The sequence below is a fragment of the Mustelus asterias genome, chromosome 1, assembly GCF_964213995.1.
Source record: "Mustelus asterias chromosome 1, sMusAst1.hap1.1, whole genome shotgun sequence".
Lineage (NCBI taxonomy): Eukaryota > Metazoa > Chordata > Chondrichthyes > Carcharhiniformes > Triakidae > Mustelus > Mustelus asterias.
The window spans coordinates 29,634,195-29,651,461 of record NC_135801.1 but is presented as its reverse complement, the minus strand read 5'-3'; the positions used below and the strand labels follow the sequence as shown (position 1 = coordinate 29,651,461).

General features: G+C 42.4%; 1 protein-coding gene across 3 annotated transcripts in view; it reads left to right on the top strand.

Moving 5' to 3' along the window:
- inpp4b (inositol polyphosphate-4-phosphatase type II B) overlaps positions 1-17,267 on the top strand; it is a 413,442-nt gene that overhangs the window by 247,524 nt on the left and 148,651 nt on the right. For all 3 annotated transcript variants that reach the window (XM_078210873.1, XM_078210864.1, XM_078210883.1), the window contains exon 9: positions 8,261-8,369. In XM_078210873.1, coding sequence (XP_078066999.1) covers positions 8,261-8,369 — 109 coding nt within the window. The remainder of the gene's footprint in view (positions 1-8,260; positions 8,370-17,267) is intronic.

Genomic DNA, 17,267 nt, shown 5'->3' with positions numbered 1-17,267 from the left:
TCTCTATTGAACCTGAGGAACACAAATTCAGAACATCATATTTTTTATCATTTTATAAACTTGGCCTTTAGCACATTAAGATGCAAGGGAACAACACCAGCTGCCCTCAAAGGTACTCACCAGGCTGACTTGGAACTATATCACCATTTTTGTCACTGAGTCAATGACCCTCCCTAACAGCACTGTAGGTATAACTACATTACATGGACTGCAATGTTTCAAGAAGGGAGCTCCTCATTACCTTATTTGGGGGGGGGGGGGGGCAATTTATTGGGGGTGGGCAATAAATGCTGGCCTAGCCACCGGCATCCTGTGAAAGAATAAAGCAAAAGCAAACATATGGAACTGTGTTTATTCTTCAAGGGTATATATTTCAAAACTGATCACATTCTTAAAAGAAATTGATGAGTTAACTGTCATGACTTCAGGACATTTTAAAGTATTTCACAGAAAATGAAGTACTTTGTGTTCTCAAATAGTTCCACAGTGCTACCTGGGAGAGCAGGGAGGTTTTCATCTTAACATCTTATCAAATGTAAAACCTCCAACAGAGCTTCTGTTAGCCAAGGGGAGGCCTAGTGGTATTATCGCTGGACTATTAATCCTGTAACTCAGCTAATGTTCTGGGCACCCGGGTTCGAATCCTGCCACGGCAGATGGTTGAATTTGAATTCAGTTTAAAAACAAATCTGGAATGAAGAATCTACTGATGACCATGAAACCATTCTTGATTGTTGGTAAAAACACATCTGATTCACTAATGTCCTTTAGGGAAGGAAATCTGCTGCCCTTATCTGGTCTGACCTACATGTGACTTCAGAGCCACAGCAATGTGGTTGGCTCTCAACTGCCCTCCAAGGGCAACAAGGGATGGGCAATAAATGCTGGCCAGCCAGTGACACCCATGTCCCACAAATGAAGAATCATAGAATCCTACAGTACAGAAGGAGGCCATTTGACCCATCGAGTCTGCACCATTCACAATCCCACCCCGGCCCTATTCCCCATAATCCTATACATTTACCCTACCTAGTCGTCCTGACACTAAGGGGCAATTTAGCATAGCCAATCCACCCAACCTGCGACACACCTTTGGATTGTGGGAGGAAACCGGAGCACCCAGAGGAAACCCACACCGACACGGGGAGAATGTGCAAACTCCACACACACGCAGCACACACTGACCCAAGCAGGGAATCGAACCCAGGTCCGTGACACTGTAAGGCAGCAGTGCTAACCACTGTGCCGCCCACAGGGTACTGAAGGGTCACTTGAAAGCTGCCCCAATAATTTACTTGACAGCTCTGGAATTTGAAGTGGGTTGCATAATTTTGGCTGGTCATTCAAGGGCACCAGATTATTCTTCGACAAGGTAGGCAACTGATAGGTGTTGGAGGAGCTGTGTAAGCTCATTTCATTTTCAAGATGTAATCTTTTCAGTGAATGGCTCGGGGAAATGGAGGGACGTGAATTAGAACTTTAACTGCTGGCAGTTGAAGCTTTTAAATTGAGTCACATTGTTGTCAGAAAAGGAAGATATACATATTGCTTTATATCTCCACCTTTATCAGATGGAAAATGAACTTGTGGAGTTGCAGGAATGCAGGCCTTGCTGTGCCTTGTGTTTACCAACTGATATGTTACCATACTTTTGATTTCAGCACGTATCTGCAATAGAAATACCTCTGTTTTATTGAATTGTCTTCCAAAACTAATGTATGAAATCAAACACATTTGCATTCCTGGTTAGAAGTTCACTGACAATTGTATTTTTGACTAAGATTTCATTAAATAATGCAGCAGAGCTGGGAAGGAAACACAAGCAGAATGCTTCACTTGTATGTCGCTGATGTTCTGTTCTCCTTTTGTTGTCAAGCTTGTTGGCTCAGATATCCTGACCCTAATTTACATCCAGTTGGTTTGAGGTATTGAGAATGCCACTTGCCACAGATAAATCTGATAACTAATTGCATAATTGACATTAGCACTTTGGCAGAGAATGTTAATATCGCCATCTAAAATATGCTGCCATCATGCAGCACATTCATCTTGTTGCTCCAGTTAATTGTCATCTGCAGATTTTGTCTAGAATGTGATTCCTGCTTCCATGGGTGATTTATCTGACAGATCCCTTGCTACAAACATATGAAAGAGGAGGCCCTTCAGCCCCTCGAGCCTGCTCCACCATTCAATAAGATCAAGGCTGATTTATTGGTATTTTGAAATCCACATTCCCACCTGCCCCCAATAACCTTTGATTTCCCCCTGCCTGACAAGAATCTATCTACCTCGATCTTAAAACTATTCAGTGACCCTGCCTCCACTGCCTTCTGAGACAGAGTGTTCCAAAGTTGCACAACCCTCTGAGGGGGAAAAAATTCTCCTCATCTCCCTCCTAAAAGGGCGACCCCTAATTTTAAAATGGGGCTCTCCAGTTCTGGACTCGCCCTCGAGAGGAAACAACCTTTCCGCATCTACCTTGCTAAGACCATTCAGGATATTACACACTTAAATCAAGTTATCTCTCACTCTTCTAAAGTCTCATGAAACAAGCGCAATCTGTCCAACCTTTCCTCAGAAGACAATCCAATCATTCCAGGGTCTGGCAAACCTCCTCTGAGCCACCTCCAATGTATTTACATCCTTTCTTAAATAAGGGGGGAAAAATAGCCTGCTTATTTACTTGCTGTACCAGCATACTAACTTTGTGACTCATGCATGAGAACACCTCAATCCCTCTGCATCTCAGAATTCTACAACCGTTCTCCATTTAAGTAGTAATCTGCCTTTTTATTCTTCCTGCCAAAGTGAACAACTTCATTTCCTATATTATACTCAATTTGCCAGATTTTTGACCACTCTCCCACTCAGTCTATTTCCATCTGCAACCGCTTTATGTCCACTTCACAGCATACTTCCCTACTTATCTTTGTGCCTTTTGCAAATTTAATTACCATGCTTTTGCTCCCCTCATCTAAGTCATTGATATAAATTGTAAAATGTTGAGGCCTCAGCAGAGACTCCTGCAGGACTCCACTTGTCACATCCTGCCAATTGAAAAAAGACCCATTTATGCATACTCTGCTCTCTGCCAACCAACCAATCTTCTACCATGTTAATATGTTATCCTCCACACCATGAACTTTTACTTTCTGCAATAACCGTTGATGTGCCACCTTATCAAATGCCTTCTGGAAATCCAAGTACAGGTTCCCTTATCCACAGTGTCTGTTATTCCTTCAAAGATGTGGAGATGCCGATGTTGGACTGGGGTAAACACAGTAAGGAGTCTAACAACACCAGGTTAAAGTCCAACAGGTTTATTTGGTAGCAAACGCCACTAGCTTTCGGGGCGCTGCTCCTTCGTCAGGTGAGTGGGAGATCTGCACGCATCTCCATTAAGGACGGACATCTCAGCACCTCATTGTACCGCAAGCCCACGGATAACCTCACGATGCTCCACTTCTCCAGCTTCCACCCTAAACACGTTAAAGAAGCCATCCCCTATGGACAAGCCCTCCGTATACACAGGATTTGCTCGGATGAGGAGGATCATAACAGACCCCTCTAGATGCTGAAAGATGCCGTCGTAAGAACAGGATATGGCGCTTGACTCATCGATCGACAGTTCTGACGTGCCACAGCAAAAAACCGCATCGACCTCCTCAGAAGACAAACACAGGACACGGTGGACAGAGTACCCTTCGTCGTCCAGTACTTCCCTGGAGCGGAGAAGCTACGACATCTTCTCCGGAGCCTTCAACATGTCATTGATGAAGACGAACATCTCGCCAAGGCCATCCCCACACCCCCACTTCTTGCCTTCAAACAACTGCACAACCTCAAACAGACCATTGTCCGCAGCAAACTACACAGCCTTCAGGAGAACAGTGACCACGACACCACATAACCCTGCCACAGCAACCTCTGCAAGACGTGCCAGATCATTGACACGGATGCCATCATCTCACGCGAGAACACCATCCACCAGGTACACGGTACATACTCTTACAACTCGGCCAATGTTGTCTACCTGATACGCTGCAGGAAAGGATGTCCCGAGGCATGGTACATTGGGGAGACCATGCAGATGCTACGACAACGGATGAATGAACACCGCTCGATAATCACCAGGCAGGAGTGTTCTCTTCCTGTTGGGGAACACTTCAGCGGTCACGGGCATTTGGCCTCTGATCTTCGGGTAAGCGTTCTCCGAGGCGGCCTTCACGACACACAACAGCGCAGAGTCGCTGAGCAGAGACTGATAGCCAAGTTCCGTACACGAGGACGACCTCAACCGGGATCTTGGGTTCATGTCACACTATCAGTAACCCCCACGACTTGTCTGGGCTTGCAAAATCTCACTAACTGTCCTGGCTGGAGACAATACGCATCTCTTTAACCTGTGCTTAACCCTCTCTCCACTCACGTTGTCTGTACCTTTAAGACTTGATTACCTGTAAAGACTCGCATTCCAATCATTATTTAAATTGAGTTTGTGTCTTTATATGCCCTGTTTGTGAATAGAACTCCCACTCACCTGACGAAGGAGCAGTGCTCCGAAAGCTAGTGGCTTTTGCTACCAAACAAACCTGTTGGACTTTAACCTGGATTGTAATTTCGCCATGTTCCCCCCTCCCTTCCACTTCCTGATTTACAGCTATTACTGGAATGTTTTTGTATCTTCTGTTGTGAAAACAGAAGCAAAATATTTGTTGATTTCATCCAACATTTCCTTGTTATCTACTATTAACTCCCATCCTCACTCCCTACAGCATCAACTTTCACTGTGCTTCTTTCCTTGTTAAATACCTGCAGAAACTCTCTCGATTTTTAAATTTTAGCTAGCTTCCTACCATATTCTAATTTCATTTTCCTGATTAATCTTTGTCATTCTCTGCCGTATTTTATATTCTGACCAATCATCTAACCCACTCGCCTTTGCAGAGTTATGTGCTTTTTCCGTAAGTTTAATACTTTAACTCCTTTAGTGAACCACAGATGATAGGTCTGCCCCTTATCTGAGAATTTTTCTTTATAGTAGTAATATACTTATTCTAAATATTCTGAAATATCCCATTGAAAGTCTGCCACTGTTTCTCTATATATTCTATTGATCTATCCTCATATCCCAGTTCACTCCAGCTCGCTCAGCTTTCATGCCCACATAGTTGTTCTTATTTAAGTTGAACATACTAGTCTTAGACCCGCTCCTCTTCCTTCCAAACTGGATGTAAAATTCAATCATATTATGGTCATTGTGACCTAGAGGTGCCTTTACTCTGATATCATTAATTAATGCTGTCACATCACACAATGCCAAGTCTAATATAACCTGTTCCCTTCATTGGTTCCAGAACATGCTGCTCTAAGAAACTATCTATGAACTCCTACGTAATTTTCCTTCCATCAGTAATTTTAAAATGTGATAGTTCCTTAACCAATTGTCGACTTTTTGGTTCAGACTTCTGCCATTGATGAAGACTACTTGCTGCCAGAGGCAGTGGAAAAGTTGAGGCTTCTTTATTTGCTGTATTTCTTAGACCATATGTTCCTGCTGTCACCATTCCAGCAGTAAGTCTTGTGAATAGCCTGTGGCAAACAGCATAATCACAGTTTTTGACAAAGGGATTACTTTACAGGACAACTAAAAGTCATTCGTACGCTTGAGCTTAGAAGTGATTGGATTGTTGATCCATATCAGAATTCTAGTGGAAATGACATTGTCCTAAATCAATGGACACTGACCCTGTTTGCTTTCTTCTTTAAACTCTCATGAGGAACCATTGTGGGGCTTGGGAAACCTCATGCACCAGGATACTTATACGCTGTTATAATAATCAGTGATTAATTTGAGGAAGAATGGAGGAGGACGAAGGCAAGTTACAGAACTGGGTAGATCCGTGACAAATTCACCTTAAACTCTGTGAATGTTATACTTTGAGAAAAGACGTGGAGAAATGATATGTCGCCCAGATGGTACCACAATGGAGCAGTGAAATAGAGAGTCCTACAGGGTGTACGTACCAGATTTCGAAGAGTATGATTGTTGTTAAAGAAAAAACATAAAACGGAAAAATGAATATTTGTGCTTTACTTTTAGGGACATAAACAGTGAAGTGAATCTGTATAAGACATTGGTGAAACCATATTTGTGTGCAGTTTTGGACATCCTCATATAGTGCGGACTGTTGGATCCACAGAAAAACTATGCTGTGGTTTTGTAAGGCTAATACAATACTATGCATTTGCTGAAAGGGATGAAAAAAATAGAATTGTATACGCTGTGTCAGTGTCCTGGACCAGAACACCAAGGTATATTGTGAAGCCAGACTAGACCCCGACAATTTTTCTATTTTGGCATTAATATGGGGATAGGATGTTTCTTTCCAGGAATGATTCTACTGGCAAAGTAGGGATCTTTTATAGTGAAACAAACTTTATTAAATAACACAGTTTAGGTATAACCCTAACAAATGAAGCACTTAACCATTAGCAGTTGAACAATTTTTAAAAATGAAAGGAAGCAACTTTACTTTCTAGCTTATGACTGTTCCAGTTACAAATAAACCCATTATTCGATTGCAAACTTAGAAGATTTTCAATCTTACTCCATTCACAGACTGGTGTTGAAATAACTGCTGTTATAACATTGAAACTACTGAGATCCTAAAGATAGCTTTACTTTTGTATTAGTAACTCTGTTGCTACAAAAATAAACAACCATTTTAAATAGAAATAAAATGCTTTGTGGTTTATTTTCTTGACTAATGTAGACACTTAATACAATTGCACTAAATTCCTGTGCATTTTAAATACTTTTAAAATGTACATGCAAACTCCTTCAGGAAAGCACCTGAAATGATTTGTACAGAAGCAATGCTGTTTGGAAAATTTACTCTTTAAGCAAATGAATTTTGCTTTTCCATTCTTTTTATTGCCTGTCTTCTCTTTGCCATTCATTCCCTCTGCTAGCTTTATTTAACTTCTTCCCCCTAATCTCTCTCAGTGCTTTTGCCTTCGAAAAACTGATTTGTAAGTACTTGTGTTACCCATTCTCTCCTTCCTCATACTACCAATTTTGAAATGAAGGCCAGTTTACTAAAACTGAGATTAATTGGGTGAAAACCAGCTTCAGAAGCCATTTTCAGACAATCAAAATTTCTCTCTCGGTTGACCACAAAACCTAATCGCATTTGACTGAACAAGCCCATTCACAGAAGGTTAAGGATTAAATTGGTGCTCTTTTTAGAGCTTTTCTGAATGTTGTTGAATTGAGAAAATTTAATACTTTAATTTGAATGAGTGAATAGGCTCAGAGGACTGATGTATCAGTATATGAAGTTTTCTATCGGTCTAATGTGCCAAACATCTAAAAGCTTTATAAAGATAAAGGTAGATTTTACAAATGCAGTCTCCTGGTGTGAGCCTTGAATTCTGGCTCTGCATATTGTTGATTTGGACACAGAGGTGAGTGAACTCAGAAAATCCAGTGGACGCTGCTGTCCAAACACCTAAATTCCTGTTTGGTGTTCCTGGCACTAAAAACTGATGGTAACAATTTCTGAGGAAGGAAAATCTACCTCAAAGCTCAAACTTTTTTTTAAAAAGAAAAACATTTATGCGATAATTTACAAGCATCACTAGAGACATAAATTAGTATACCAAAGCTTTATTCATTACAGTAAGTGAAAGGTACAGAATTTGAGTATGAAATGCAGAGCCATCTGGAGCTATGGTGGTTTAAGTTGCCCTGCACTAGTAACGCAAAATAGATGAGTCAACAGAAAAGGGAAATGGGCTGTCAATTTACAGCATGGTGGCACAGTGGTTAGCACTGCTGCCTCACAGTGCCATGGACCTGGATTCAATTCCAGCCTTGGGTGACCGTGTGGAGTTTGCACATTCTCCCTGTGTCTGCGTGGGTTTCCTCCGGGTACTCTGGTTTCCTCCCACAGTCCAAAGATGTGCAGATTAGGTTGACTGGCCATGGTAAATTGCTCCTTGGTGTCAAGGGGGACTAGCAGGGTAAATACGTGGGGTTACGAGGATAGGGCCTGGGTGGGATTGTTGTTGGTGCAGCCTCAATGGGCTGAATGGCCTCCTTCTGCACCGTAGAGATTCTGTGATTCAATTTGCATCATCCCCAAAGGCCAGTTTTGCCCCATTCAATCTGAAAGTTCAACAAGGTGCAAATGAAAGCACTGAAAGGAAAGATTGTCAGAAATTCAAGTTATTTCTTGTGTTTACTCCTGACTAGATGGCATTTATGATATTGTTACGATTGGAGCTCCTGCAGCACACATTCGGGGGTTTCGAAATGGAGGTCTTCGCAGGCAACTGTATAGATTTGAGGGAGAAAAGAGGAAGTAAGTAAAAGATTAACCACTTAACATACGATCGTTACTATTTGGTTGTATTTTGCATTAATCAGATTAATTTGATTTATTGTATTAATTATTCACTTTCAGTTGGTCCAGAGTTTGAGGTGGTAATGCCAGTGGGACTGTCAGCCCTTGCAGTGAAACTCACAACAACATCTGGGGCTTGGTCTTAAATCTAGGGTTGGGAATCCAACACCTGGATAATTTCTGGGTCCCCACCTCGCGCCACATCTGCGTTGTTCATGCAGTACAATCTTCAAATGTAAATGCCCTATTTGGGCCAGTGGGGAGCTCGGTATCCAATCCGAGATGCTGAGCTTTACCAGGAGCTCAAGTTTCAAAGTCAGGCAGCAGCCTTGATGGGACTTGTTGCTCCCTTACAGGAGAGAGGACAAAGCATATTGAAGGGTCAGCAGTCTCGCTGCGCACTAAGGTGGTTAATCAGTCAACTTAAAAGCATTGAACCCAATCCAGGACAAATCCTCGTGTCAAAAACTTTTCACCATTTAAAAAAAAAAAATTGTTCCCTGCATTGAACCCCCAGCTATGCATTAATGTGCACCAGACTGTTTGGGTTCAGTGATTTACAATTTGAAAATTGCCTTCTGTTCTTCCCCGGTCTGTTAACAACCTCCTCAAGGAGTTTAATGGGCAGTCAGTTCCAGCCAAACAAGTTCCTAACACTGTCCTTACTTTGAAAATTCCAGCATGTCCAAAGGCTGCTAAAAGGGTTTGGGCACTGGCATGCCACGCCATCTGTAAGCTCTACTTCTAAAACATGCCAACTCCTGGTCTTGTAATGCACCCTCTCTCCCCCAGCCCTTCACCCCCAACCAAAACCAGGTGATTAATAATCCAGCCCTGGAGTCTGTACATATGCAGAGTAGCACGGAGATTCAGAAGCTGCTGTCAACGACTTTGCATTTCTCCAGAGGGTGCACTATTGAGGCATCCCAGCCCAAACTGCAATCAATGGGCAATCAACTGAATTGACAAAAACTTACATTGATCACACTGTTAGTGCCGTTGTAACAACCCCGAGAACCTTGGTGAATAAGGTGTAAACTGGGTTCTTAATGGTGTAAGGAGGCCATGATTACTCCCACTGATCCTGAAAATCTTATTTTTTATTTGTGAAATTTCAGTTTTCCATAATACAAAATATCACATTTTAAAAATAAATTTATCTTTAGCTTCTCTCGTTCAATCACCATCATTTATTTTGCGATCTAAAAAGTAAATTAAAAGCAGTATGTAGTACTTTTAATTTCCTGGTTTGCACTGTGTGAATATTTAAACGTGATTGGCTGCCGCACACCACAATACTCACCTTGACTTGGTGCTAGATTTAAACTGCTGTTGGAAAAGGGGAAAACCCTACCACAGAAATCAATAGAACTTAATAGCACACACCTTTCCTCCAGTTCAATGATGAGCCCTCTTGCATTGCTGCTAATGGCAAAATCAGGACCATTGTATATTTTAGTGTCCACTTATCTATCTTATCTTGGTAACGTTTCTCAAAAGTTCAAATTGCTGATTGCATGATTTAAATTTAATCATCTCTGTATTGTGAAATAGTGCACCGTGTGCTTTCACTCTCAACAGCCCTGAAAATATGTGTAGCCTAGGCTGTCTTATCTTTCTTGCTGTAAGCAGATACAAGGCGCTGGTTGACTTTGGAGGGGGAAGTAGTTATTTTTGTAATGATATTTCTTCCTTCGGAGCTGACAACTTTATGATTGGGCAAGGTGGGAAAGAGGAACATACCATACTTCTGGACTGTCGCTCACATTCCCCCAGGAGCCTAGTACTAGGGATGGTGATTACCACAATAGTACGTTGCACTAAATACTTATGATATAAATCTTAGTAAAATGACAAGCAGCTAATTCATTGTCTGTACAATAAATACAGGGTACCACAAAAATTGGGTGTGTTTTATGTATAGCATACCTTCATGAAACATGCTGATTTTTATTTTGCATTCTATATATCTACAGATGAAGCTTTTAAAAGCTTACTTTTTGAGTCCGGTATCATGGCATACAAGGACAGAGGACAATCTTCTGCACTGAAATGTGTAATCCGTGATTTTATGGTTATTAAGCTTTATCCATGACATCAAGTATTAATGATAAAAATAAATGGATAACTGGATGGGCTGGACAATTGGTCTGACGTAGGAAGATTATTCTAATAAGGTTAGATGAAAAGGGTAGGTAGAGGCTGGTGTGGAGCATAAACACCGGCATCGACCATATGGGCTGAGTGGCCTCTTTCAGAGCTGTACCTGCTCTGCAATTCTATGATGGTGTTAGCATAATTTGAACAGTAGTGATATTGCATTTTATTTCATTGCGTATCACAGGGAATAGCAAAGTCCAATGTATATTGCACTGTGAAACCTTATACTGCTGTACCAGATTTTTAAAAAAAGATGCTGTGAAATGCAGTGAAATAAAATCCAGTATTAATGTTGCTCAAGTCATCATAAATACATACATTCTCAGAGAAGGAATAGTCAATGTGTCCCTTGAGTCTGCTCCGCCATTCATAGAAATCATAGAAACCCTACAGTGCAGAAGGAGGCCATTCGGCCCATCGAGTCTGCACCGACCACAATCCCACCCAGGCCCTACCCCCACATATTTACCCGCTAATCCCTGTAACCTATGCATCTCAGGACTCTAAGGGGCAATTTTTAACCTGGCCAATCAACCTAACCCGCACATACCTGGCGCTCGTAAAATTCAGTGTGATCATGCTTGATCGTTGACATTAACTCAAAAAAAACTCCACTTTCTGGCCAAATACCCACTTCCAGTGACTCCCCTGGAGTCCAAAAGTCTGTGTATCTAAACCTTGACTATGTCCAGTGATGTAGCATCCACCGCCCCCTTGGGTTGAGAGTTCCAAAGATTCACAACCCTTTGAGTGAAAGCATTCCTTCTCTTCTCATCTTAAATGATTTGTCCCTTACACTTGGACCATGACCCCCCTAGGTGTAGCCCCTCTAGCCACCTATTTTCAGAACATCTACCCTGTCAAGTTTCCTCAGAATCTTTTGGGCTGGATTTTACACTTCCCTGATTGGTAGGTAGTCGTAGGATGTTGGGGCACATAAAATACAGCGAGTGGCCTTCGAGCTGCCAGAGCCCAACTGTATGGACTTTTACAGTAGAAGTCATCAGTTGACCCAACTGCTCTTAGGCCTATTGAGGTCTTTATTTGGCCAATTAATAGCCACTTAAGCGCCAAATGCTACCACTGCTGATATTTTAGTCATACTGGGAGGAGGGCCACACTCTGCTTTCTGCTAGGGCTGGTGTCATGCAAGGAGGAGGAGAACCTCCTTTGTGAGCTCCTGGACCCATCGAAGGTACTCATCCTCCTCCCTCCATCTCCCACCTCCAAAGATCAACCTCCCCTTTAACCCTTCTCCCTTGACATTCTGAACCTGGCCTCTCATCACCTCACCTCCTTCGCCAGGACCACTCACTCTAGACTTAATCTGGGATCATTAGTCTCAATGGTCTCCAGTTCCACCGGCGAGGCCAAGTCGTCTGTTCCCCATTCGTGGGGAGCATGTCTATTCCTCGCCGGCGGGAACCTTTCCCTGTGAGGTCATAAAGGCAGGCGAGCCTGGACGATTGAGCTCCGGGCTCGCTAAGCAGATGCAAATGCTCATTTTAATAAATTTAAATACATTAACCTGCCTCTCGCCCATTTCCAGTGAGAGGCTGACCGCGCTGGATACCTGGCGCTCGTAAAATGGCGCTGGTCGTGAAAACCGGCGCCGATTGCGCTCAGCACTTTATGGCCAACTTTACCACTGTGTCACGCCCAAAACCGGATGCAGTGTGTGTGATGGTAAAATTGCCCCCAGAATATGGGAAGGGGATTCACAACGTCTGCCCTTTTTTGCAATCGTACATTAAAAGAAGGGTAAGGTAAATAAAGAGATACAGGGCAAAGGCCACAGGCAAAATAAGAAAGCTTGTTTCACGAGTCCAGAATCAAAAGTCCGATGGTGTATTCCTGAAACTGTTGCTGGATGATCTGCTCTTGCAGAAACAATGACTTGTACAATGAGAGAGGGCACGTACAGATTCATTAGTCTTGTAGGCACAGATGCAGAAGTTCGGATGTTCCAGTAGCCCACAGTGTAGAGGAAAGTCAGCTAATTTAAAATCTGGACAGAGCCCCGGTTCGTTGCTGCTCCTGAATCTTGTCAATCTCGAATCCATGCTCATGTATTATTCCTAAACCCATGTGTTATGTTGCAGCTTGTTGAATGCCTTTTGAAAGTCCATACATTCACTGGTGCCCTTTTGTTTAGGGTTTTAATTGTATTTATTCGTGTCTCAGGTAGGCTTATATTAACACTACAATGAAATTATTGTGAAAATCCCCTAGTTGTCTCACTCTGGCGCCTGTTCGGGTACACTGAAGGAGAATTTAGCGTGGCTAAATGTACCTAACCAGCACATCTTTTGGATTGTGGGAGGAAATCGGAGCATCCAGAGGAAACCCACGCAGACACGGGGAGAACGTGCAGACTCCACACAGACAGTCACCCAAGCCAGGAATCGAACCAAATCATTCAGCCCCTCTTGCAGTCTAGTAACCTCCTGGGACAACCCATTATTCCCATCCCCACCATCGGGAAGCCAGGATTTTGGCTCCCACCTGATTAAGTCACTCCATTCATCGCAAGTCCCACTTGCAATGATCTCATTAAATTTGGTCCTCAGGGACCAACATTTACTTTCACTCTTCCCTTTCATTTTACACATTTGAACAGCTCTTACTGTCTGTTTTTACGTCTCTTGTTCGGTTGCTCTAATATACTTTTTTTTCCCCCTTTTTATCAACTTTTTCATTTTCCTTTTGCTGCTTCCTGAAACACTCCCAATGCTTAGATGTACTTTTAATGTTGTGAAGACTAGTAGTATCTTCTTTTAATCTAATCCTATCCTTAGCTTCTTTATTCAGATCTATCACTTCTCCCATGAAGTTATTTTTCTCAATGGATTGTAGTTTTAATGAGAATTTGAAATTAATTCTTTGAACACTTGCCACTGTTCATCTATCATATCTTAAAATAATTTTCCCAATCAGCATTAGCCACCCAACAACCACACTTATGCAACTGGCTTGATGTAAATTTAAGGCTCTGCTTTTGGACTTAATGATGTCGCTGTAAAACCTAACGTGAAATTTTATCATATTATGATCACACTACCCCATAGAATTCTTTATTATGAAATTACTAATTAACCCTATCTCAATACATGGCACATGATCTAAAATAGCCTTATCCCTGGTTGGTTCTACAATGTACTCTTCTAGGAAACTGCCTCAAATGCATTCTATATATTCATCCTCCAGGCTACCTTTTCTAATTTAATTTGTCCAATCTATATGAGGATTAAAGAACCACATAATTATTGCATAACCATTATTATGGGTTCCTAGTATTTCTTAAGTTAATATTCTGTCCAATGGATTTGTGATTTTTAGGGGATCTGTAAACTACTCCCACCAATGATTTCTGCTTTGTTATTCTTTATTTACACACATACTAGCCTGGATTCTCCAATCTTGTTCACCCTGCCATCACTGCCAGTGAGAACGGAGTATTTGACACAGCCAAAATTCCATCCACTGCAGCGGGACTGGAGGATCCCAACCGCAGACAAGGTCGGAGAACTCCTGCCACTCATTCTAATAACTAAGCATCTGAACCAAGATCCACTCTCCCTGTTTTGAGCTGTTCGTTACATTTTGGTCAGTTTTAATCGAGTCTTTGTAGTCCGAAGTAGGTTAATTGTAAGTCTTCATCAAATACTGGAACTGCTCACAAAGATGTCGTAAAGAGAACAAGTTAGGAGCTGTCTCCATGCTTGGGTCTGCACCCAGCTTTGTTTAACACCAGACTGACCCATCAGAGCGGGTCATGTGCTCTCTTACATCACTGTGTGGGTGGTATTTATATTCAGTCCCATATTAACCCTATATGTGTCAGACCCTTGTGTTACACTCCCTACTGTCTTTATGTCACCCTTTTTATCAGTGCTCCAACCACACTTTTTCCATTCTACGTGACTTTGCAAGGATATTTAATTTCAAATTCAGCCATGATCAAAATAGAGAGGAGCAGGCTTGAAGGGCCAAATGGCCTACTCCTGCTTCTATTTTCTATGTAAGATGCCAAGAACCCTGAAATATTTATTTCCCGACCTCCTTCACCTTGCAGCCGCAAGTCTATAATGGCTTTTGAATCAAACCCATTCAACGCTCTTCAGCAGCAACATGAAACCCTTAGTCCTAGTACTGGGGCAGGCAACACAACCTACAGAGCTCCCAGTCACTTTCTCCTCCCTTTTTTGAACAAGGAAATAATATGTGCAATTCTCAGTCCTCTGGCACCACCCCTGTATCTAGTGTCTAATTGCAGACACTTGGCAGAATTGTGGGATGCCGATGATCTCCAGAAACTCCCACTTATTGCAGTCATAGAACACTAATTGCCTCATCAAACCTCTCTAACCTTGCTTTATTTATTTCATTTGTTAATTTGTTTGTCTGCCCGATCTGAGTCCCCTCTGCCCCACTCTGGCCCTTTGCAGTGACACTTCACTTCTACTTTGTTTTTTTTCTGCCTTTGAGATATTACTCCATTTTAACAGCTGTGTTTAAAATACGTTCCACAGAACATACACCCCCCGCCTCTACTCTAGCACTGGTGGCAAAGTCTTCAGCCACCATTCTCTCAAAGTGCCAGATTTCTTTTTCCTAAATCTCTTTTCCTTGTAAGCTCATTTCTCACCTTTCGAAGCATTTTGCAAATTTATCTGTTTGGCCCCACCTTCAATCAACTCTTTCCCCCCCTCCCCCCTCCAACCACCAAAACTTTCACCCATTCTTTGCTCAAAATTTACTCCCCCCTCGTAAAATGCCTGAGGAAGTTTATCTTTGTGAGGAACACCATTTGGCCACAGGTGTTTGAGATTTCCACAGGCCCCATGCATCTGTTTACACATGATGTGGAGATGCCGGCGTTGGACTGGGGTAAACACAGTAAGAAGTTTAACAACACCAGGTTAAAGTCCAACAGGTTTATTTGGTAGCAAAAGCCACACAAGCTTTCGGAGCTCTAAGCCCCTTCTTCAGGTGAGTGGGAATTCTGTTCACAAACAGAGCTTATAAAGACACAGACTCAATTTACATGAATAATGGTTGGAATGCGAATACTTACAACTAATCAAGTCTTTAAGAAACAAAACAATGTGAGTGGAGAGAGCATCAAGACAGGCTAAAAAGATGTGTATTGTCTCCAGACAAGACAGCCAGTGAAACTCTGCAGGTCCACGCAACTGTGGACACACTATTTGTAACTCCCACAGTTGCGTGGACCTGCAGAGTTTCACTGGCTGTCTTGTCTGGAGACAATACACATCTTTTTAGCCTGTCTTGATGCTCTCTCCACTCCCATTGTTTTGTTTCTTAAAGACTTGATTAGTTGTAAGTATTCGCATTCCAACCATTATTCATGTAAATTGAGTCTGTGTCTTTATAAGCTCTGTTTGTGAACAGAATTCCCACTCACCTGAAGAAGGGGCTTAGAGCTCCGAAAGCTTGTGTGGCTTTTGCTACCAAATAAACCTGTTGGACTTTAACTTGGTGTTGTTAAACTTCTTACTCTGTTTACACAACCAGAGTTACCTCACTTCAATAGGTAATCTGTAGTGTGCAGTATTTTGAGAAATAATTGATGCAAATTCATAATATAAATCCAAATACACCCGGGGGAAGTTTTATGGAGCCTGAAAGAGTGGGAAAGGTGGTATACTTAATTAGGCAGAATGTGAAATCTTGACGTCCCAATGGCAAGTTGATGTGCGGAGGTAAAGTCAGCGGCATGTCGAGCATCGCCGTGGCCTGTGGCGGGTTCCCACTTGCAATACATTTGCATGCAGTGAATACCCATTAGCATAAAATTTGTTTATAAAAAAAAATCCTACCTTCAAGATGAGGTGCACGGAAATCTCGTAGCACGCGGTTCACTTTTGCTTAAAGGTGGTGTATACCGGATGGTTTTGTGCAGTGGGGTGAGGGGCAGCGGTTTTCCATGTTTAATTCACTGTTTGCCCAGGAGGCTCTCGCCTGTACCAGATGCAATGACAGCTGATGGTGAGTTTCACTAATGGAAAAATGAAATCTCCCACCACAGAATTGCACGGGCTTCGTGTTCTTGCTGCCAACACATTAAATTTCAATCATAATCGCATGGGAAATGAGCAAAAAGTAAGAGGGCTGCATACTTCTGGTTCCGCCGTCAGGAATGGCACCAGTTATAAAGTGCTCCCCCTCAGTATGTTATACCTGGGCAGTGATTTGTCTTGCACAGCCCATTGATTGGAAATTGGCTCTGCTTATGTATTCTTTGGAAATCTCAAAAACTTAGGGCGGAATTCTCCATTTTTAAGACTAAGTGGGTGGCTCCAGTGGCACCGTTTCCACTGGTCAGAATGGCAGGATCCTGCACCAGATTCTGTGCTTGGTACGTCATTAATTATGCACAGGTGAGATTCCCTCCAAACCTATTGGTCCACCTGATTCATCCACCTGCTGTCAGCTAGTCGGTTCAAAGGTCCCGGCACCATATTTAAACACCAGTCCAGCACACTCATCGCTTTCTTCAGCTCACCTGTCTTCAGGAGACCTTCCAACATGTCAGGAAGCCAGAAACAAAATGCAAGTAGCCTTGGGAAAAAAAGACATCACCTGCTTTCACTGCCAAGGTACTTGAAGTCCTTATTTTTGGAGTTTGAGCTAGGCTTTATACCCTCTTGTTTGTCTGTATGTTTTGCAGCC